Here is a 21,876-nt window from a genome sequence, read left to right on the forward strand (position 1 = left end):
CACAGGTTTACATTTGCTATATTATCATCGCCCAGTACAATAAACTATAATAGGTACATTGATTTTTTGTGTTATGATGTTCGTCCGTTGAAAGGCGGCGAGCAAAAACTTCGAAATCTGCCTTCTGTTGGCTAAGTATGTATGAGCCGAAACATTATTTGAATCAGAATTAAGGGGGCACTTATGCATATTTTCGTTACGGTACACAATTTTTTTTTAACAAATTAGAAAACTATTGGTGATTCTGGTTTCAGGAGTTCCAAGTTGCTTCACATAAGACACGTGAACAAAACTCCGTGCTAACCAAATGCAACAAGTCGATTTGATTGTGCGTTTGATCGGTTTCTTCGAACGAAGGACAAATGACCTCTTCATTGTTGTTCAAACTTCATCTCCGAAACTTCCCAGCTCATCGTCGTCCAGCTTTCCCAGAAAGTCGCTTTCACCGCCGCAAAATTTAGAACTAATCTTGTCGAACGAATCCATCGAGTAATCGCTCAACTTGCTGCAACTTCTATTTTTCACACTTCCGTTGGATCTGAATTGACGATGCTGATGATGGTGATTGGATCGACCCGGACAATTGTTCGAAGCTTCCCGTTTTTTACCACCGGATCCTGTCGGATGTTCTTTCCTGCTCGAACGTTCACCCTTTGCGATGGAGGTTCGTTCCGGTTTTGGAAACGGTGACTCCAAATCCTTGGTCGTCGTCAAACACCGATGGGTCACATGACCCAACCGGGGACCCCATTGGGGTGGACCCTCTAAGAGCAGCGGAGCCGCTTTAACACGCTGCCGCATGAGTTCCATGTTGATGGCGTGCTCCTCGTGTCGCAATTTCTGTTCGGCACGCCTCGTTGCCAATCGCAGGTTCAGTTCCTCCTGGTGGGTGTGACTGTGAGGAGAGAGAGAAAGAGGATTAAACCTTAACGACGTATTTTACAATAGCTTACGAACTTACTCAAGGTTCAAATTCTGGAAGGCCTGCGACTTTTTGACACCCCATTGAAATTTGGGAACGCGCTTGATGCTCGCTACGTTGTCTTCCAGCTCCAGATCGCGCAGCTTTTTGCGGCACCACTCGGTGCGCAGGGTGGCCGCCAAGTTAGGCCTATTCACCGGATATATCGGAGTAGGGTTTCGATCGGCGCTTGTGCTCGCACAGCTAGAGTTGCTCGATGGATAGTGCAGCTGAAGATAGAGCCAAACATCAAATACCAGTCCATTTATTTAGTTTTTAAAGCACTTACCAATAGAAACGGTAAAGTTATAAGCCCAAAGACCCCAGCTTAAGGTTATAATTTTGAAAAAAAAGTCAACTGGGTTATCCTTACCTTCTCCTTCATGCTTCGACTCTGCTGGTGTTGTTGTTGTTGCTGCATGCTGGCGAAGTATTCGACGCACTTCTGCTCCGCGCTCTTCTTGCGTTTGGCGCTGCGTTTAGATTTGCGCTTTCGTTTGGTTTTCTTGGTCAGCTGGGTACCGACCACCGGGTCTAGCCCAAGTTCCTCGTCTGCCGAGGACAGCTTGGATCGTTGGATCAGGCGCTCTCGCCGGGCCATGGCTGGTGGCAGCGAAGCCTGCTTCAGCATTTCCTCTGCCCGCAACCGCTTATTCATGTCTCGAAAGTACTCGTCTTCCCACATTTTGAAGTAGAAGTAGTTACTGAACAGATTTTTGGGGCACGGTTTTGCTTTGAAGTTTGTTGTCGGTGTTTCGAGGCCGGTGGTTAGCAGGGCTGGCGAAGACAGACTGCGACTTAGACAGCGATTGTTGGATGGCCGGCTTAAACGTTCGCTAAAGTGGAAGGGTTTGATTTGCGATTGGAGCTCGATCTCGGAGTTAAGCTTCACCAACCGACTACGGTATTCCTGGTCTGCCATAATGGTGTCAAAAAGCGGAATGCGGGACGTTATGGGGACTGGATTGGCTTTAATTTGTGCCGGGGGTAATTTGTTGATGGTTTCTTTGGAAGAGAAGGCGTTTTTGCTGGCTATGAGCAGTTCCTGCAGGGCTCTTTCATCTTCTTCACGTTGAGTCATTTTGTACGGGTGTGGTATGGTAATTTTGGAGTAATCCCTGATTGGTGATGCCGACTTGCAGCGTAAATTTCTTTTGACGTAGCGGTCGTAGCGTTCGACGAATTCAGAGTTAGCGGGAGTCGTGCAGGTTGAAGCTTTTCTGATACTGTCTTCGGGGTCTGATACAAAGGGGGTTCCAGCTCGGAATTTTCTACGAGATTGTCGTTCTTCGTGTTCGTCTTCGTCTTTAGCAGTGGTTTCGATCCTAACCGATTTGGTTGCTGGGGGCTTGAGGAGTGTATTTTCTGCTACACTAACCGATGGAGGAGATTTACTCCACGATGTGAGTGAATCATTATCATCGCTTTGAGTTTTAAGGGACGGAGAAATGATTTGGAGTTTCTCGGTTCTGTTGAAACAGTTGGTTCGAAGTTCTCGTTGTTTTTTGCGTAGAGTGTTGAGCTTGTAGTAAAACTCGTCATTGGGTAGATGGTGTAGTTCGTCGTAGTCCGGGATGCTGTCATAGAACTTTACAAGCGATTGGAAGTTGTCAGTTTCCTTGCGTAGCTGATTAGTGATGGACAGCCCTTTGTTCCGCCGTGGATGACAACCAGCCCGAGCCAGCGGACACTTATTGGTCGCTTTTTTGCGGGTGATTGTGTTCATGTTGCTCTGCAACTGTGGATCGTCGAGGCCACGGTCCAATGAGCACTGCGGAACTAGATACGAAGGATTGGGAAGTTTGTTTCTCGGGTTCAGAGGTTTCTTGACACAGGAATTTATGAAAACAGATCTTCCGTGACCTGACATTTCTTAGGAATGGTCGAGTTTTGGCATTTTGCCTAATTTAGTATGGAATCTTATGCAAATATTTTCAGAAACGAAAAATTCACCACTTAAACCAGGAGTTGAAGGAAAAATTTGTTTGCATTTATAGGTGTTCCATGGTAACGAGGTATGGTCAGGTTGTAGTCACAATTCCCGCCTTATCTAGCGATTGCGCCCGGAAGCATGCTCTTGATGGTCTTTGATTAGACATGGCGGGCTAGGTTGTAGGGCGGGCACAGCGATGGCGCATGTGCATCGTCGGAGGGAATGCATTGAATGTTTTTGTTTGCCTTTTGTTGTGATCTGCTCTTTCCGCTCTCGCTCTCTCCCTCACGATTTGCTTTGCATTTGAATGTAGATCGGTAAAATTGCCTGAGTAAAGTCAGTTGGGAGCAGGAGATCAGTTCGTTCGGACGTGTTTTATGCGTGCAGCTTGAACATCTTTATCAGCTGTGTTTGGTTTTAAGGATCTATAATTGTTTTCTGTGTGTTGTTTCGTGCTAGACAAGTGTTTGTGCATTCCGAAGTGCAGGCAACGAAAACAAATAACCCCAAAGAGGGGTAACATCATAGAAATAGGTGATTTTTTTTTGCTATTAACAGATTCATTCAGAATTTCGCCAGAAAGCGAATAACGAAAAGTTGTTAATCTATTCCATAAACAGCGGAATCGGGCGAGAGTTCGACCTAAATATTACGATGATGAAGCTGGCGGTAGTCAATCTGTTGATACTGCTGGCAATAGTCCTATCAGTATCGACGACAGTGCTATGTCAGCAAGAATCGCCAATAAATAGCGCTGACCAGGCCGAAAACGACGGTAGCACTGCGGTGACTAACCCAGCAGGCGCTGACGATGTGAAGGTAAGAAACCTTATAACACCATCTTTAGGCACTGCCTGTAGACTATAGACAATAATATGTAACGCAAAATGGGTGTTTTTCTTCTTCCAAAGCTTTTGTGTGGTACTGAGGAAAGTAACTTTTTAATTCTTAGTACTGGAAATTAGGCAATTTTGGTTTCTATGTGTTCTATCTGAACGGAAAAGCTTTAGAAGCTACAACTCGTTGTAACATTAGATGAATTCCGAAAGCAAGCCATCAAAGCAAGCTTTTGCTTGCTTTTCCCTGTCTTATGGATGAGTAATAAATATGGTTCTTAGATTTCCTAGCACTGATTACGTTCAGGAAGCTGCTTGGAACAGCAAGTAATAAATAAGTGCATATTTATAATTCATTGGCTAAACGTCATAAAAAATGACTAAACGTTAAACCCCATCTTTCCTTTCAAGGTCTTCCAGTGTGGTATCGTTGTTTCGAACATTGAGACCAACAGCAATGCTGACATCACTATATTTCTGCTTACATGAGTCGAAATGCTGCAATCAATGACCGGTATATTTCACACCGTAGTCTGGATTGTTTTGATTTTGCTTGATCTTTGGTCAAATCGGAAAAAAGTAAAGCAAAACTGACCTGCAATATTTTTTGTCCCTAAATACAGGCAGATGAACTTCGTTATCGTCTTCCACATAAAGAGACAGTTGTCACTGGTCAGACGGTCTAACGAGTGCTGTCAATAAAAACTTATAGAAAAAGCAATGCGGTTTTCACTTTTTTTTTTGTACCACAATGCAGTTTATTTCACAGTGAAGCACTGTGTAGTGGGAATTTATGATGAAGTCATCCTTTAACGTCAATAATCAATAAGTTAAAAAAACTGTCAATCGAAAGGGAGAGAAAAGCGTTACTAACAATCTATAAAAGTTTTTCACGTGAATATTTATCAGATTGTTAGATCTTGATAAATCCAATAGAAAATCGTATTCCAAGTAGTTCATTTTAATATTGCGAAAGAAATTTCCAACAACGATAAACAAGAAATCACTGCCTATTTTCTGCCACCGCTAATCGTTCGGTAAATTGGCTGTGAACACCACCAGCGCAAAGGTTAGCAGGGCCAAGCGGTTCGGCAAATATGGCGCCCTCCATACATTAATTTATTTAAATCAATTGCTGAACCGTTGTTTTATTCGACTTCTCGTTGTGTCCGATTTTCGACAAAATCAAAACTCGATTTGGATTGCATTAAGTTACTGTTTTTGCAAGTGTCAACGACCTACACTGATGGACAAAAGCATTCGAAATAAGCTTACTCATCGCATTTATTTAAATTCACTGTAACTCTAAATAATTTTGCACTCTAATATGTGTTTTGGAGCCTACTTGGTTGAACAATTCTACTGAATCAAAGCAATCGAAAGATTCCTTTCAATTCAACCACGGTATAAGAAAAGTTCAGATACCGGTATTTCGATAGCAATTGACTATTTTTTTAGTGGTCTCAACCTGGTTCCGTATTTTGTTGTTCTTTAGCTTAGAAACATACAACAAAATCGCTTTCTCGCCGAACTTATTTCAAAATAAAGTTTAGAACAGAAAATCCAATCATTTTCTGTCTAAATTTGCCACCTTCCGTCGGCAGAGATGCCAATATGCCTGATTTTCAGGCATTGCCTGATTTTTCGAGGTTCTGCCTGACAACCTGATAAGCCATTGAATTTCCCTGATTTTTGAAAATATGCCAGATTCTGCCTGATTTTTGCGAATGTCATGAATAATGGGTTGTGAGGAACTGAAAAAGTAAAAATGTGGCTGAATCAAAGCAATCGAAACATTCCCGTTAATTCTTATTCAAAAAGAGATTTAATGGAATCTTTCGATTGCTTGATGTAGTAGAATTATTCAACCAAGTAGGCTCACAACACATATCAGAGTGAAAATGTGGAGCGATGACCTAAAAAAAGGGCATCACTTTGAGCGAAATTTCCGTTACTTTAACGAAGCCTGATTTTTATTTCGCCAGTTCCCTGCCCCTACTTTCAGAACAGTCCCATATGCAAAAACGAGCAAGCGAGAAAATCAGCTTTTTCTGTTTTGGAATACATTTTTAAATTGTGACCACAGCTTTCAGCATAAACAAAAATCGTTTAATGGAATATGTTCTAGGTTGTCATAATAAATCGTAGGACCTGAATTTTTCGAAATTTGGTAACTGGTAAGGTCTGGAGCACCATTTTTGTTTGTTATGCGGGCATATTCGAGACCTTTTTCAAATCTACTCGCATAACAGTCCCATACAGAATATGGTTTGCTCACCAAGCAACCTTCTAAGACTTAAGTTTGATCATTTCTGAACTTGTAAATGTAGTTCGTGAATTCTACATTGTAAGTTGAATCTTATCATGGTTTTTAGTTTTTTCTGATAGTTTTTCTCACAGGAAGACCATCCTTCCTTTATGTTAGCCTGTCTTTCAAAAATTGTAGTTAAATTCACTGTGTAGTGTGCATAATTCAACATCAAGTGAGTTGCATCTTGTTTAAATGACTTAAAGCAATAAATCAAAGATCATTTCACTGAAAGGAACATAGTAAGTTAACTACATCCGTGGTATTTCACATATGGGACTGTTATGCGGATATATTTCATATGGGACAGTCACTAGTTGATATTTTTTTCGTAATTTCTAGAACAAAGTCTCTTTTTTTATTGTTGTATATTGAAGTAAAATGTTCAAAATGACGAACTGTCAGGTTAGATAAAAAATGACGAAAATTCATATGGGACTGTTATGCGAGTAGGGGCAGTTCCCTGATTTCTGAAAAAAATGTTGGCAACCCTGTTCGTCGGTATTGCGTGCGAACCTGGCGAAATTTGACAAAAAAATCCCTGCAGGAAAAATTTAAATGTTCAGCCCGATCGAAATGACCTATTATTCCTTCACTCAGAAAAATACTATTATGTACACCATAAGATTCTCTTATGAAGTGGCGCCATAAGAAAAAATAATGAAAATCATAAGATTATCTTATGACTGAAATGAACTTTCAGGATGAACACTTCTTTGAAAGATGAGGTTTTGATTTTCATAAGATAATCTTATGATTTGTTCTAATAATATGAAAATTCATAAGATTGTTTATAAAAACATGCAATGCCAGAAGAATATGGATTTGTTTACGTAAAATTTATAATTTCAATAATAAAATTGCATTTTATTACGTTCTATTCATGTTTTTTCATAATCGTAACCATTCGCAGCACTTTCATTCCGGTCCAACTTGTCCACAAAACAAAGAAAGAAAGGATAATTTGCTCGCTCGTTCCCTCGTTGTGGGACTTCAAATAAAACTCCCACAGAATCAGTAGATCCGTCAGTTGTTCGCGGATGTACAAGAAAACCCTGAAAAATTCCGCCGCCGGTTTCTTTCTATGGATGTTTTGCTTTTTGTCAGCCAGTAAGCTGGAGAGTGGACAAAAATTCAAAGTTTGTAAATATTTTCAGCATATTTTTGACATTCATAAGAATAATACAATTTGAAAAATAAACTTACCATTGAAAAATCAATGCCACGAACACTTAATGGATTACTTTTCTCAAATGCTTAAGAAGCTTTTCCTCTGCCGTTTCGAATGAATGTGTTCATTTTATCTTCGCACTGCAGTTTCTTCTATTTTTTTATAAGAAACTCTTATGAAATTGAAAGAATTTCATAAGACTCTTATGAACAATTATTTTGGACTCAAAAAAGGGGTTCATAAGACGTATCTTATGAAATTAATGAATAAGATTTCTTCTGAGTGTTCTAGATTGAGTGGCACTTTCCAACTAGGAGAGCATTTTTATCAAATACGATCGGTGCGCACTCTGGAATCGATATTGCGTATTTCTGGAAAAATAATCCAACAAATAAAATCGAGTGTATAGTGAGTATTTGTCAGTGGCAAAAGTCAGAGCAAAATATGTGAATGAGCTTTGGACGAGTTCGCAAAAGTCTGTGTTTTACAGCCAAATCAGGGCACCTGCAACTCAGCTGACCAATCATGCGTAAGGGTTTGTCAAATGACTTTTTTTTTTAATTTAGAGCCTCCAGCCAGGGGTCTAAACAACCAGTTTCCTTCTTGGTTGAAATTGATGTTTGTTACTTGATTTATCGGCCTTATTGGTTAAAAGTGATGTCCATTTCTTGTCCGTTTTTTGGTCGTTCGCACTGCAAGTTTCCGCTTGTGGTGCGAACTACGCTTGGCCTACTAATGTGTTGTGGTAGATGCAACTCTATATATGCATCAAACACTTCATAGTGGTTGGCACGACCTGAACAAAATTTTTGTATGTGATGATAATGCCTTTAAATAAAATTCTACCCGCTCATTTTCACTATCTTTCATTTCTTTGATCTTTCTATCCGTCTATTAAATGTCAAATTCTTAAGATGTTCTTTCGAAAAAGGACATCACTTTTCACCGATAAAGCCGATAAATCAACTTACTTATATTTTTTTGAGTTTTGTATGGAAGAATGCTAGAGCTTATTCGGAGTATGGAAATCTTAGAAAAAAAATATCAGAGATTGTCGCTATTCTTTGGTTTTTCTTGCATATTTCGTTGTCAAACGTTGCAAACGAAATTTCAATGCACCGTCAAACGATTAGAACAGTGAGCAAAAAGTTACCGGGTAGTATCGAACAAAGTTTGTAGTATTTTTTGTATGTATGTATGTATGTATGTGTGTATGTTGGTTATCCACCATGGGTGCACGAATTCATCGGAGTTTCTGCCTAAGTGTTCATCAGTTTATTCAAACTTTTCAAGATTCTATGGTCAATAAACTCTCATTACTACAACCTATATGAGCATTATACTGTTTATCGATAGTGCTGCTAGACTCAAATAAAAACAAAATTCTCTGATTGAGCCGTTCTAACTTTTTTTTTCTCTTCGTTCCAATCACAATTCGCTGTTTCGCTCCAAGAATTTCCCAATAAGCTTCTTACATTGAAATTCCTTTGCATTGAATTATTGAAAAAAAAAAAAAACAAAAAAGAAGCATGTCCTTTCGGTCTGTGGTAATTCTGGCGACATCAAATGTTGTTCAACCAACCGCAAATAGCTTAACAAAAATTAAATGTAATAGGTAGGGAAATCATTAAAATGCCACTATCTAGCATCATGAACGGAAGCAATCAGTACATTTCTATTGAGATAATTTTTTAACTGATTAATATACAATTAGCGGTTAACGACAGAGTCAAATACTGTGCGATTGCGTGCGATTCACATTGAATAACCTAAGTTTGTTGTTGCTGTTGTTTTTTTTTTGAAAGATTAAAAGAGTTGAAGATGAGCTTATAATCTGATCCTGTATTTTGCCCAAGTTGGCTGTAGCATTTCTCGATCAAAAGCTATGCATAAAAAAGGCGAAACTAATACAGGTGCTGTAGACGCCTTAATTTAAGCAACAGGAGTGAGCAGTTTCGTGGCTGGCCTGTAGTGTGTATCGAAAAACACCATTTGAATATCATCTGAATCAGATAATACCATCGGGGCAATAGGTTCACACAAAATTTCTGAGGCCGAAAATTAGCAAAATTTTGCTCAAATTTGACCAGCTAAAAACTTAGCAATCAATTTAGCAAAAAAATTTTACTGAAATTTTAGCAAAATTGTTGAAAGTGTCTGGACTAATTTTTTTTGCTAATTTTCAGTACCTGGGAGCATTGTTTGCTAAAATTTGAGCAAAAATATTTTACCCCCAAAAATTACTAAAATTTAAGTAAAATCAAAATTTTTATGGATCCGTTGATTTGCTTCTTTGAAAGGGACTGTCATTTGAATAAAGCAGTACAGCCAAGAAATGTTTTTTTAGTTTATTTTCATCCATTTTTGCCGCCTAAATGATCTGCGCGACCAAATCCGGGCTTGGAGCAAAACATCTTATCTTGATATTCGTATTCGCTGATGAAAGCTGAAAATAAAAAGAGTAAAATTAATAACTTTTGCATAAATAAATTCACAAAGGTCAAGATAAAGAATAAAAAATTCGACTTCATAAATGAAATCATCATCTTCAACTCACAACATAAATTCTATTTTCAGATTCAATTTTAAAATTCAGGACGAATTTAAAATACAAATTTTCCGAAAATTTCGATTTCAGAACCAGATATAGAGTAATGTTTTCATATGTCGGCTATTAATTGATAATTTTAGATTTTAATTTTATTTACGATTACAGATAACCGCCCTTTTACGCATGAGTGTCATTTACTTTCATCCTCATTATTAAATGAACTTTTTGAATCATCCAAGTGAACAAAATTTAAGAATTCAAACGATTTACAATTTTGATAGCATTTATGAAAATTTAATAACATAGCATAATAGAAAATGACATCTACTACAGCGATCTGATTACTTTTTGCATAACACAATTTTGATAGGTACAAGGAAAAAATTATTCCAAATTCATAACGCGATTTTATCTGTTTGCATTTACATGCGATTGTAATGCGTAGGAGGGTAGCATCGATTAGATTTTAATAACTTGCTCAGTGTAACAATGAACGTAATAAAAACTTATTGATAAATAGTGACTCACCCAAATTCCAAACCACCAATACCACCTAAGATCAGCCATTGCGATGAAAAAAGAACCTGAAAAAATAGGTTACTATTAGAATGATTTGGATTTTGGTCGCCCGAAAACGGAACATATGTTGGATCGAAAATAACTTGTGAATAAAAATACATTCTTATTTATACTAACTTGGTTCTGCGCCGATTGCTGCGCATATTTCGTGCAGCGGCCGGGTGTCCTTAAGAACGTACCGGTTGTATGAAAATACAGTGATAACTGTAGCGACTGCATCGATCCTGTTGTTAATCGGAGTGGGGTCTGCCAGAGGGAAAGGTGCTGGTTCCAGCAGTTCGAATCTGTACGACTTGGGTTGGGAGCACCTATTCTTTCACCGTCAGTTAAGGCCAGGAAGATTCTTCCGATCCGGGTTCCTGAATTCTGGCACATCTTGCTGGATGTACCCAAATGGTTTTTCGGGGGGAAACACCTAAAAACCAAATAAGTTTTCTTCCAATTTCAAAGCTTATTTTGAATTGACTTACCAAGCAAAATTGAGGAAGGGCGCACGAAAATCACTGTTGGTTAGCCGGGAGTCCTGGAATTGAGCCACTGATACAGACTTCCATACCTATCTTTCTTTTCCCGATCACTTCCACTTACTCCTGATGGGAACAAAACCAAGCACAATTTGAATCTCATAAACATTTGAAATGTGGCGAAAACAGTTTATGAAATAAAGATAGGTTTCATTTTTTCGCTCCGAAAGTTTCCAACCGAACAGAACCGCATTAGGAAACAAAAACAAAACAAAAAAACGACCACGGTTTGTGCGCAGGCTAATAGTTTGAGTTCTCGCTACCGCATTTACTAAAGTTAGAAGCAATGGGTTGTTTTTACTCAAATTGAGCAAAAGTCATGACAATTCGGGAAAGTGCTAACTCAACAGTAAAAAAAAAATTTTGCTAACGGAAAGTAACGGCTCATTTTTGCTAAGTGGAGCCTCGAAAGTTTTGTGTGTTGAACCATTTTATAATAGATTTGTTGGATTTTTTCATCATTGAACTACAAACTCGATTGCGATTGTTTTTTTTTTGAAAATCAGGACAATTCAGGACATTTTTCAAAATCGGACAATTCAAGAGTTTTTTTTAAATCAGGACGGTGTCTCTCAAATCAGAAAACAAAATCCTAATAAATCAGGACACCTGGAAACTCTGAAATCAACACTCAAAAGGAAACCCTAAAAATACTCAGATCAACACAACTGGTAACTTTACCTCTTGAATACCAACTCACAATCTTATTTTTCCTAGGAATTTTTGGTTTCGGGACTGCGCTTGGAACATGAACTGGTTAAGGAACAAGCCGTGAGTTATATTACAAAAAATTTTCTTCAAATCGTTCACCCAAACATAAAATGTTGATGATTGATTAATTATCGTCTGGGTTACATACATTTTGGTAAAGCATGTCTCTAATTCAAATCACCCCGGATGTGTTTGTTTACATCTGTTTGGAACCCTTTTTTTAATTTTTGATACAAATTCCTTTCAAAACATCAAATTTACAATGGCGTGGAGAGGTAAGTCCCAATTTAATTGACCGGCGTAAGAAAAGAATAAATCCAAAACCAGTAAAACGGACGATTTCGTAAAAACAAAACCTACTTATCTGACGCTAAGATTCCTTAATAGAATAAAAAATGGCACTGATAACCCACAAATGAATGTCTTGTCGGCCCGCCGCAGTGTAAACAATCGACGGACGGCACGCCATCGTCTTATCTCACGTTTCGGCATGGATTAAATAACCTGATTGTTTTACGTCCGAGTCCCTTCCGTTTACTGCCTTCGTTCAGTTGTGTTGTCATATAGTAAATATTTACCGAGTTGCACCCCCGCAAACTTCCGATTGATGACTGAGAGAAGGAAGTAGAAATCTCATGCTCTTGGGTGATAATCGTTAAGTAACATTCAACAGTAATCATTTGTTGTTATTCAAGCAAAATCGTTAACATTCTTCAACCTTCAACTGGATTTTTCGTTCACAAAAGTGAGCTTATGTTGTTTAATTACTCATCATGAGCATGACTGATATGAAATCAATGTTGCACGCACACCCATTAGATGGCAGAATACAACGCCTACTTCACACTTGGCAACGGATGGACAATTTCATTCGTTGCAGCGAGTCGCAGATCTTACATACTGTTCGGAGGACTCGAGACACGTCTCAAGCCTCCTAAGCAATAAAGAAGAAAATCTGTAACTCGTAGCAGCAACCAAATAGGGATACCCACGTGCCTAGTGTGAACTAGGCTTTCATTTGTTTTAAAGTTAGTCCTCAATCAATTAATCTTTTTTCCAAAAAGTGTTTAAAAATTTACAAAAGCTTGTTACCCAGAAAAAAAACCCAAATCCAATCGCTCAAAGGTTCCGGAAACATGTGTAATTTTTTCTAACCAAAGCATGACTGGAATTTCAAAATTGATCTCTAAACAACTCTTGTGTTATAGAGTACCATCGGGCTCAAAACTAAGGATCTAACCCATTTTCTTGCGTTTCATGCGACCTCACCAAATGCGTAGTTCTCGATCGGAGTCGATCGCATCGGTCACGAATGATATTCTGCAGCATTTACTCACAGCTTTCCCCCTAACATCCAGGGTATGGTTTGTAACTAATCAAGGTATACAGAATCATCAACTCCATTGACCCATTTTCAATCACTCTTGATCGCCGTGTCGTGATATGGATTTTCTCTCTTTCGTTCCTGTGTCCCTCCTTCGATGGAAATTTTTCGCCACCCGCAGGATGAACCGTCCGCGCGAACCACAAGCAGCGAAAATATCGTGGCCATCCACGTGGATGCCGTTGGAGCGAAGGAACAGCTTCGTCCCGGATTGCGGGGTTTGTCGTACATCGCCAGTAGTTTTCTACCACGAGACTACACGTTGATCGAAGTGCTAGCGGCAACTCGAGAAGTCGTGGCAGGCGTTCGATACGACATAATCGTTAAGGCGTTCGATCAAAATCAACAAGAAGTAGTTTGTGCCTTAGTCGTACTGGAGAAACCGTGGCTCACAACCGAGAGTGGTGATAAATACAGGCTGCTAGAGAACGGCAATTGTACCTCAAGTGAGGAGCAAACCAGTACGGATGGCATCGAAATCGTCACTCAGTTGAATCCCATCTTCGATCCGAGCCTTCGAGATCGTCAAGAGATGAACCCCTCGAGATTCAAAGATCTAGTCAATCAAATTATAATAGAAAAACATGAAGTCAGGGAAGTTACACCAGAGGTTTACGCAAGTAGTACTACCGAAGAACCTGCAGCTCCAGAGCTGAGCGAATCGTCCAAGAACGTGCTCGATCAGCTCTTTTTGTTCGGTAACGAAGCTCAAAGCGAACGTCGCGTATCTACCACTGACAATGATAATCGTCGCCAGGAAGCAACAGAAGAGGTCATCATTCCGAAACGTATTGAACCAAATTTCGTTCAAACGACAACTGCGGAACCTCCTTCGAGAGCTATTAACATGACAATCGACGAACAAGTCAAATCTACCTTCGAAGAAGTTTTCAAAACTCATCAAGAGATTCAGAAGGCACTGGATGAAGTAATACAGAGTGGCGGTGGAAGAGACGTTCAACAAAAGTACGAACCGGTGTTTGCTTCGCTACTGCAAAAAGTAAAAATCAGTATCGACAACTACTACCGTATGACAAATCCAGGTGGAGGTGAAGCAAACTTCGATACAGCAGCTTTCGTAGTTAGGGATAATAACGCCCAGTTAAATACAATTCGGCAACCGCCGTCCAAACCCGCCACCGAAAACCCATCAACAAGCGAAGAGGACGACGATCAGCAGCAGCAAGCCGTTCAACCAGATTTTGATTTCCTCACAACAGCTCGCGTCGAGAGCCCCACAATGGAGCTTACTCCCCCAAGAATTGATTCAGTTACCATGAATTTCAGTGATACGGACGAAAGCGATAGCCGCGAACAGCAACAACAACAACAGCAACCTTTGCGCCCACTCACTAAAGAAGAACTGACCGCTCAGTTAAACGCCGACGAATCTAGTCAACAGCAGCGCGACAAACGCTCGACTCGTTCTCACGATCATGACATCTACCATTCACCATTCCAACCAGAAACTTCCGGCGAATCTCACGAACACCATGATCAACCGTACTACGCAGCACCCGGTTCCTTGCCGGGGAAACGGTTTACCGAGTTCAACTTGGACAGCGATCCGAAAGATATGCACCTGGTAGAAAAGATCATCGCCGAAGCCATCGTCACACTCGATCGTATGGATGCCGATCTGTTCAAGCGGATTCCACTGGAAATCGTAAGCGTCAAGCGGATCAACAATCAGTTTAGCAGTGAAATCGAACAAAAAGGTGAACTGTGGGTAGCGCGTGTGGTGCTCGCTAACTCGCATTGTATCGAAGAAACGGAGGATATTGACAAGTGCCAACGACTACTGATCGATGGCAGTAGCAAGTTTTGTACGCTTGAGGTTCTTAAGTTTTTTTTATTTCAAATTTTTGTCAAACTTGTTTGCGAAAAACTAGGGGGGTGGGAAGAAGGGGATTGTCAGACTGCAATCTACTAACGGAAGGTATGTCTTATTTTTTAGATTCGCGTGAAGCATCCCGATGTACGACTGGTCAAGTCGGAGTGCGTCGGCAGCAAGAGTATGCCCGGACTGGTCGGTGGACATCGAGAGTTGGATGTTTCGGAGCCGGAGCATCAACAGCGCATCAAGGCAGGGTTGAAAACCTACGGAAAAGGGAAGTACAAGTAAGTTTTTAAGTAAGGTGTTTTTTGTTTGCAAAGTTCGCCCTGATTTCTAAACCATTCTAAAATAAGAATAATGTAGCAAATTTGAAGCAGGCTAATAAATTGAAGAGAGGGCTAGGCATGCTTCTGGTTCCTATGACACGGGACGGCTCAAACAGCGTCTGTCTCGGATCAGGATGCTCCTGCTAGCTAAGTTCGAAATAGCAGCCCCATCGCTGGATAGGGATCTTAGGCTAACAACCCACGGTTTTAGAATATAAACTTGTTACGGAAACAAAGAAGAGACAATCGAACTGCAATTTTGGCAACGAATTTTTGCATGTGGGAATGTGAACATGGTACTCAAGCGTGAATTTCTCGTGATTTTTTGTATGTATGTGATACCATGTAACGTATGGAAGTAACTTGTTACTTCCACATCACTGATAGGAATGTGAACACGGTACTCAAGCTTAAGTTTCTCATTAAAAACTCTTAAGCTAAGAGTACGAAATCGTGCTATTTGCAGCTTGTTTAATCATCCGAATCGAATAGCTGTAGAGGAATGTGAACACGGTACTCAAGCGTAAGTTTCCCACTGATATCTCAAAGCTAAAGGTATACGAGATCGTACTATTTACAGCTTGTTCACTTCTCTGAATCAAACAGCTTTAGAGGGTGTTCTTTAGATAAGCATAGTTACAAAAAATAATCTTAAAATCTTATAGCAAAAAGTATTCTCATGTCCAAAACATTTCTCTTTTTCAACCGTTCTTATTCTGTTCATGCTCGATTGCAGGTCCTCGAAGTTCATTATCAGATGTGGCACGGTGCAGGTTGTTGCGGGAACAATTCATCGCTACACAGTGGACCTGCTGGGCAAGGGCGACAAAGTTACCAAGAGCTGCCAGGTTAAGGTATACACTCCGGTGAGTGATCAGGCAGAGTATAAATTCGACTGCAATGAGCCACCTACTTTGTCGTCGTCGTCGGAGGGGAGACAAAAACGTGACGTAGAGCGGAAGAAAATGAACAAAGCTCCCAAGGTCGGTGCCCCCTCGGAACTGACCCCGGAAGAGTACAACAAACCCGAGCACAGCGATCGTATCCGAGACATTTTGGTGGGATCCTCCGGTGGTAACTCAGGTGATCGCAAGTATACTATCGTGAGTGCCACTAAGAAAACCGTGGCTGGAATTTTGTATACGTACAAGTTGACCTTCAGTGATGATCCGGACAAGCGTGTTTGTACACTGACATCTCACGAACGACCCTGGTTGAAGGAAAAAAATCCTACTGAAGCCCAGAAAGTTTCTTTCTCATGCCCAGAAGCTACAAACAGTCGAGTCAAACGTGGCTTCTGTGCTGGTTGTCCCGTTAACGTTGAACCAAGTGAGCTGGAAACAGAAGAAAATAAGCTGAGGATTAGCAAAATTCTTACAAGAACTAGTACAGCTCACGAGGGGTAAGTTTAAAACGAAAATAAATGATTTGTCCTTCTTTATATTGTTTGCTTTTTTTAGCGAACCTAAAATATTGAGTGCCTCCAAGCAAATCGTGGAAGGAACGAAATACAAGTTCGTTGTTGCTTTCAACGTTGATGGAGTCGAAAGAAAGTGTAATCTTACTTCCTGGGAACGCCCTTGGCGGTCTGATCCCAAGGACGCCTACAGATATTCGGCAATCTGTGATGGCCAGGATGAAGTTAGTCACAGCCGCAAACGGCGTGGGCTTTTGGGAGGCCCGAACAAATTGAGCGAAGATGAATTACGCAGTGATGAGCATACCACGCGACTGAATCAGATCATCGTTTCATTCGGCGGTGAAACTCTAGAGTATGGCAACTTTACGTTACCTACGTAAAATTTGGTGATTGATAATTTTGATTTTTCATTTCAGAAGCCCAAAAATTGTCGAAGGCACGAAGCAGGTAGTTGCTGGTTCGCTTTACAAATATAAGTTGAGCTATCCAATACAGGGAGAAAGCAAGACCTGTTGGTTTACTTCCTGGGAGCAACCTTGGTTGGAGGATAAAAAACCGGACGAGGCTTACCAATATTCGGTTGAGTGTGACGGAGCCAAGATTACCTCATTGAAGAAACGTAGTAGAAGGAGCTCAAAAAAGACTGGCGCGTCTTTTGATATTTCTCCCGAGAATTTGAAGGATCAAAGCCATATTGACCGCATCAAGGCGGGACTGGTTGGATACAACCAAGAAAAATCGCGTACTTATGAGTGAGTCATAATAGTAAGGCACTTCCGTGTGGATACTTCTTCATTACGGGTACCATTTGTTTTTCAGAGATTTCGAAATAATCAAGGGATCAGTGCAACCCGTGGCTGGTTCTCTCTACAAGTACACGTTCAAGGTGAAAGGAGAACCAAGTGTGGTTTGCAAAATTTCCGTCTGGGAACGAATCTGGCTGGAAACGCAAGATCAGCGTAAATACAACGTCAAATGTGAAGGCGACGATGAACCTGAACAAGAACATCAACAATCTGCGGTTTCGACGTCCGCGAATGGCGATGATAACCTGAAGCGGGCAGCACGATCAGTTCGCCCATTACGGGGAAATCCGGAAGAGGATGGCTACTATACTAAAGGTGAAGAGCACGCGAGAGCTCAATTTGAAAAATTTAAGCAACGCCACAGTCGGGACTACCCGAGTTCCTTGGAGCATGAGATGCGCTTCCGTATTTTTAAAAATAATTTGTTCAAAATAGAACAACTTAACAAGTACGAACAGGGTACAGCTAAGTATGGTATTACTCATTTCGCCGATATGACCAGTACCGAATACAAACTTCGGACAGGACTTGTCGTTCCACGAGAAGCAGATCGCAACCACATTTCAAATCCGATGGCCGAGATTGACGAAAGTATCGAGCTACCGGAGGCTTTCGATTGGAGAGATCTGGGTGCTGTTTCCCCGGTAGGTTTGATAAATGTTTGCGATTTTATGTTTCCATTAATACGGTTTGACTTGTTAATTATAGGTAAAAAATCAAGGTAATTGTGGTTCATGTTGGGCGTTTAGCGTGGTTGGCAACATAGAGGGTCTGCACCAGGTGAAAACCAAAACTATGGAAGAATATTCCGAACAGGAGCTGCTTGACTGTGACACAACCGATAACGCCTGTCAGGGAGGTTTCATGGACGATGCGTATAAGTAAGTTAAAAGCACAGACGAAAATTTTGGACAACTCACCTATCATCTTAATTTACTTTACTCCTTAGAGCAATCGAGAAGATCGGTGGTCTGGAGCTGGAGAGCGAATATCCCTATCTGGCGAAAAAGCAAAAGACCTGTCACTTCAATCAGTCGATGGTACATGTCCGCGTTAAGGGTGCCGTTGATTTGCCCAAGAATGAAACGGCTATTGCCCAGTTCCTAATCGCCAATGGTCCGGTATCGATCGGGCTGAATGCCAACGCAATGCAATTTTATCGGGGAGGAATTTCGCATCCCTGGCGTCCGTTGTGCAGCAAAAAGAACCTCGATCACGGAGTGCTAATCGTGGGCTTCGGCATCAAGGAGTATCCAATGTTCAATAAAACGCTGCCCTACTGGATAGTGAAAAACTCATGGGGACCAAAGTGGGGCGAACAGGGTTACTATCGGGTGTTCCGAGGAGACAATACATGCGGAGTAGCCGAGATGGCCACGTCGGCAGTGCTAGAGTAAAACCCGTTCAGCTGTGAACTGAACATTTTAAGGTGTATCTGTTTGATTTTATTTCCCTTTCTAGTATAAAAATATACCTTCTCGAGAGGAATCCTTCTTTACACCCATATATAGAGCTTCGAACAAATCAAAGTATATCTAGTAATGTTTGAACAATATTTTAAATATATTTTTTTTCTATATATTATGCCGATTTTTTCTTTGAGATGTCCTAGAATGAAGATTTCTCTTTAACATTTTTTTTTCTCTTTCCCTCCTTCGTTTCTAAATTATCATTTTTCTCATTTTGTTTGTTTTTCTCATTCTCTCGCGGATTAATATGACGTATATATGTTCGCATATCTTTTTCTGCCTGATTCAACTATATTTTTGAGCTGAAGCCAGTGAACTACATTTTGATTGTTGGTTGCGTTGATGCGCTATTAAAATTACGCGTCAACGCATCCAAAAATAGACATACTTATGTAAGTATAGGTAAACATATAGTTCTCTGGTTAAGAAAAACATACAATTTTGTTTCCTCGTATATCAATTATAGATTTCGGCAACGGGCTGGCTGTGAATGTATAAAAATCGATTTCAATATTTCGATAGTTTCTATAAATATTATATTTCTTTATTTAAACTACAACAACTTATTCACGGACTCAAATGAGGATACAGTTAAAAATTGTATCACTTGAAGCATAACACAAATTGAAACGTCGGACAAAAATGAATCTTAAATAGGTTAAAAAAGTTTTTTATCATCACTTACTTATTCACCGACTAAAATATCGACTTTCTGAACACACAAAGCAAACGTAAACCAATCTCAGTCCCACCAATGCCACCGATAGTATCCATAACCCATGGAGGTGATTTACTGCTTCCGGGGACTTGAGGCACTGTTTGGCCTGATGTTTCCAATATTCTCGATAAGAGCTACAATTGCAGCCATTGAAATTCGGAGCAATAATCATATGGTCGATTTCTGGTTCCAGTATAATTTGGTGAGAATAAAGATTTTCCTGGGTTCTTTCCATAAAATGACAGCGACCATAATTGAGAGCCTGTTCCTGGGTCAGGCAAACCGATAGTCATGTTGCATTTCGTATACTAGGCTTAAGCACAACCATCAGATAAGGATACAAAAATACTAGATTCAAAGAACGTGTCTGATCGTGGCATCGAAACTGGTGACCCTCGGAGCTAGACCTCGTTAGAAAGCAATCCAGATTTGTAGCGATACAGTTTGATTTCCTCAAACCTCGAAATGATAGCTCGAAGGGCCTGGAAATACAGCCGATTTTATCAAAGTTTTCCATTTCGAATATGGGACATTCGGTAACGTTGCTCCCACCAATAAGTTTCTGATAAACTGTGCCAATAAAAAGACTGAACAGGAAATATTTCATGGTTTTGTTTGATAAAAGTTAGTAAGTTTGAAAACACCGTAGATGACAGGGTAATCGATTAGAATGAACTAAAGAAAAAAGTGTTTAGTTTTGGAACACAACAAAACGACAAGCTAATGGTCTATCATTAGAGAAAATGTCTTCACCGCTTCAGGTGAAGGTGGGCGTTCTAATTAATTCCTGGAAGCGTTGCTGGTGGAAACCGGTAATGCATGCGTTGAATTAAATATTTAGTTTGATATTTGATAGATGCACTCAAACCACTGTCACCTCGGAACAAAAATTACGAAATCATAGCCCACGTGAAGAGAAGAAAAATATATTCTTTTTCCAATAAAAAGATTTTACTCTACATACGAGCCCGGTAATTTTTCTAAAGAACTTCGTTAAGCGGTCATTGAATTACCGATACGTCAACCAATCAAATTCCAATCAGTTTCTTCGGTAAATCACAGGGTATTAAATTATAATGTTTTTTTTTCGACTCCCCCATAACAAATTTGTTATTACAGGTTTTTTACGGTTTAACGTTTGAATAAATGGGGCTTATTCTGCGAGGCGAGTGACGTGAAGTGACTTCGTTTTTTAGAGTCACCGTATTCTGGCAGGCGAATGCCGTGACTTGAATGAACTTTAGGTGACTTGAATGAACTTTTTTTTACTGTCACCGTATTCTCAGAGGCGAATGACGTGACTCAAGTCGGTGGCAAGTGACTTTTGGAGTCGTTACCTATTTCGTAGGTGACTTGGAATACTAGAATTTTTAAATACGACAAAATAAACAACAACTACTCAAATTAACTTTGAAATAAATCATTTTTTGAGGAAAAATGTTTAAAAAATATAACAAAGGTTTATCTTCTTCGAAATTAGGTTAAATTATAATCAAAGCTTGCACCTTACATTTTTCTCGTACTTTTGAATTACCTTTTTAAAGTGCTTAGTAAATTTGAATTCAATATTTGTTTTTTTTAATTCGGTCCTGGAGTAATACTTCATTGTTGATCCAGAATCTAAATTTATATTGTAAAAAAGCATTAATTGAAGAAAATTCTCGGCTTACATAAAAGTATTTTAAAAACCTGAATCCTTAATTATAGAATAAAAATTAAACACGGATTATAAATTCGAATCCGAAATTCAAATTTTAAATCTGAATCTAAATTCCAAGAAAATAATTAAATTATATATTTGTTTTTATTTCTCATTTTTATTATTTTAGTTCTTACCAGTTGAATCTGATGACAAATTGGATTAATTTTTTAAACTTTATAACTATCAATAATAAATCTTTCGAAAAAAATAAGGGAAAACAATCGAATCACAAAAAAACTTTCGAAACTGTTTTAGTTTTCATTGGTCACATGCTCTAAATCCCTTGGCTATTTCTGTTCTAAAATATTCACTGGAAATACGCCGCCTACTGTCCAGGGCGATGACCACGGTTCAGGAATCATATTTCGGTTCAATGGATTAAGATTCGGCAATTTAGACTGTAAATATATATAAAAAAAAAAGTTCTAATCACTTTAAATCGTCTAGTATTTCAGTACAAAAAAAAGTCATCAAGTGGTTTCACTCACCTCGAAAAGCTCAATTTTTTCCGCTTGCATCCGATTCCAATGATTGGATGATAAGGTTCGCTTCTAGTGTGCCGGTTTTTTACTTGGTAGGAGCATCATTTCAAGGAATTTAAGCCGCACAATTTTCAGTAGAAATCAATTTCTTTGTAGCC

The 21,876-nt window shown here is 39.6% G+C and overlaps 3 protein-coding genes across 5 annotated transcripts; 1 reads left to right on the plus strand and 2 right to left on the minus strand.

Annotated features, from left to right (window-relative positions):
* Positions 1 to 34: 34 nt before the first annotated feature.
* Positions 35 to 3,415, minus strand: LOC129738606 (protein FAM161A). Its single transcript, XM_055729841.1, has 3 exons — positions 1,335 to 3,415; positions 962 to 1,191; positions 35 to 895 (listed from the first exon to the last, which is right to left on the minus strand). Exons 1-3 carry the CDS (start codon positions 2,829 to 2,831, stop codon positions 382 to 384), a joined length of 2,241 nt encoding a protein of 746 aa, XP_055585816.1. The 5' UTR covers positions 2,832 to 3,415; the 3' UTR covers positions 35 to 381.
* Positions 3,224 to 18,931, plus strand: LOC129738585 (uncharacterized). Of its 2 annotated transcripts, XM_055729832.1 has the most exons (11): positions 3,224 to 3,428; positions 3,515 to 3,713; positions 11,581 to 11,634; positions 13,080 to 14,795; positions 14,916 to 15,079; positions 15,858 to 16,523; positions 16,582 to 16,893; positions 16,958 to 17,293; positions 17,361 to 17,991; positions 18,056 to 18,228; positions 18,297 to 18,931. In XM_055729832.1, the coding sequence occupies exons 2-11, from the start codon at positions 3,549 to 3,551 to the stop codon at positions 18,742 to 18,744; spliced, it is 4,665 nt and encodes a 1,554-aa protein (XP_055585807.1). In that variant the 5' UTR covers positions 3,224 to 3,428; positions 3,515 to 3,548; the 3' UTR covers positions 18,745 to 18,931. The 2 variants fall into 2 exon arrangements, with proteins under 2 accessions (XP_055585807.1, XP_055585808.1); XM_055729833.1 differs by lacking the exon at positions 11,581 to 11,634.
* LOC129738614 (uncharacterized) lies at positions 9,405 to 11,265 on the minus strand. Of its 2 annotated transcripts, XR_008735577.1 has the most exons (4): positions 10,810 to 11,265; positions 10,457 to 10,754; positions 10,289 to 10,344; positions 9,405 to 9,655 (listed from the first exon to the last, which is right to left on the minus strand). XR_008735577.1 is itself a non-coding variant. In XM_055729853.1 (3 exons), the coding sequence occupies exons 1-3, from the start codon at positions 10,712 to 10,714 to the stop codon at positions 9,625 to 9,627; spliced, it is 345 nt and encodes a 114-aa protein (XP_055585828.1). In that variant the 5' UTR covers positions 10,715 to 11,265; the 3' UTR covers positions 9,405 to 9,624. The 2 variants fall into 2 exon arrangements, 1 of the variants encoding a protein (XP_055585828.1); XM_055729853.1 differs by having other exon boundaries at positions 10,457 to 11,265.
* Positions 18,932 to 21,876: the final 2,945 nt, after the last annotated feature.

Source organism: Uranotaenia lowii, chromosome 1 (assembly GCF_029784155.1).
Source record: "Uranotaenia lowii strain MFRU-FL chromosome 1, ASM2978415v1, whole genome shotgun sequence".
Lineage (NCBI taxonomy): Eukaryota > Metazoa > Arthropoda > Insecta > Diptera > Culicidae > Uranotaenia > Uranotaenia lowii.

Coding starts and splice junctions, on each gene's coding strand:
- LOC129738606 (XM_055729841.1), bottom strand. CDS start 2,831: ATGTCAGGTCACGGAAGATCTGTTTTCATAAATTCCTGTGTCAAGAAA. Junction 1,192..1,334: donor GTCGAAGCATGAAGGAGAAG/GTAAGGATAACC, acceptor CTCTATCTTCAG/CTGCACTATCCATCGAGCAA. Junction 896..961: donor TTCCAGAATTTGAACCTTGA/GTAAGTTCGTAA, acceptor CTCTCCTCACAG/TCACACCCACCAGGAGGAAC.
- LOC129738585 (XM_055729832.1), top strand. CDS start 3,549: ATGATGAAGCTGGCGGTAGTCAATCTGTTGATACTGCTGGCAATAGTC. Junction 11,635..13,079: donor AACTGGTTAAGGAACAAGCC/GTGAGTTATATT, acceptor CGCCACCCGCAG/GATGAACCGTCCGCGCGAAC. Junction 17,992..18,055: donor ATCTGGGTGCTGTTTCCCCG/GTAGGTTTGATA, acceptor TGTTAATTATAG/GTAAAAAATCAAGGTAATTG.
- LOC129738614 (XM_055729853.1), bottom strand. CDS start 10,714: ATGTGCCAGAATTCAGGAACCCGGATCGGAAGAATCTTCCTGGCCTTA. Junction 10,345..10,456: donor AGCAATCGGCGCAGAACCAA/GTTAGTATAAAT, acceptor CTATTTTTTCAG/GTTCTTTTTTCATCGCAATG. Junction 9,656..10,288: donor ATTGGTGGTTTGGAATTTGG/GTGAGTCACTAT, acceptor TTTTATTTTCAG/CTTTCATCAGCGAATACGAA.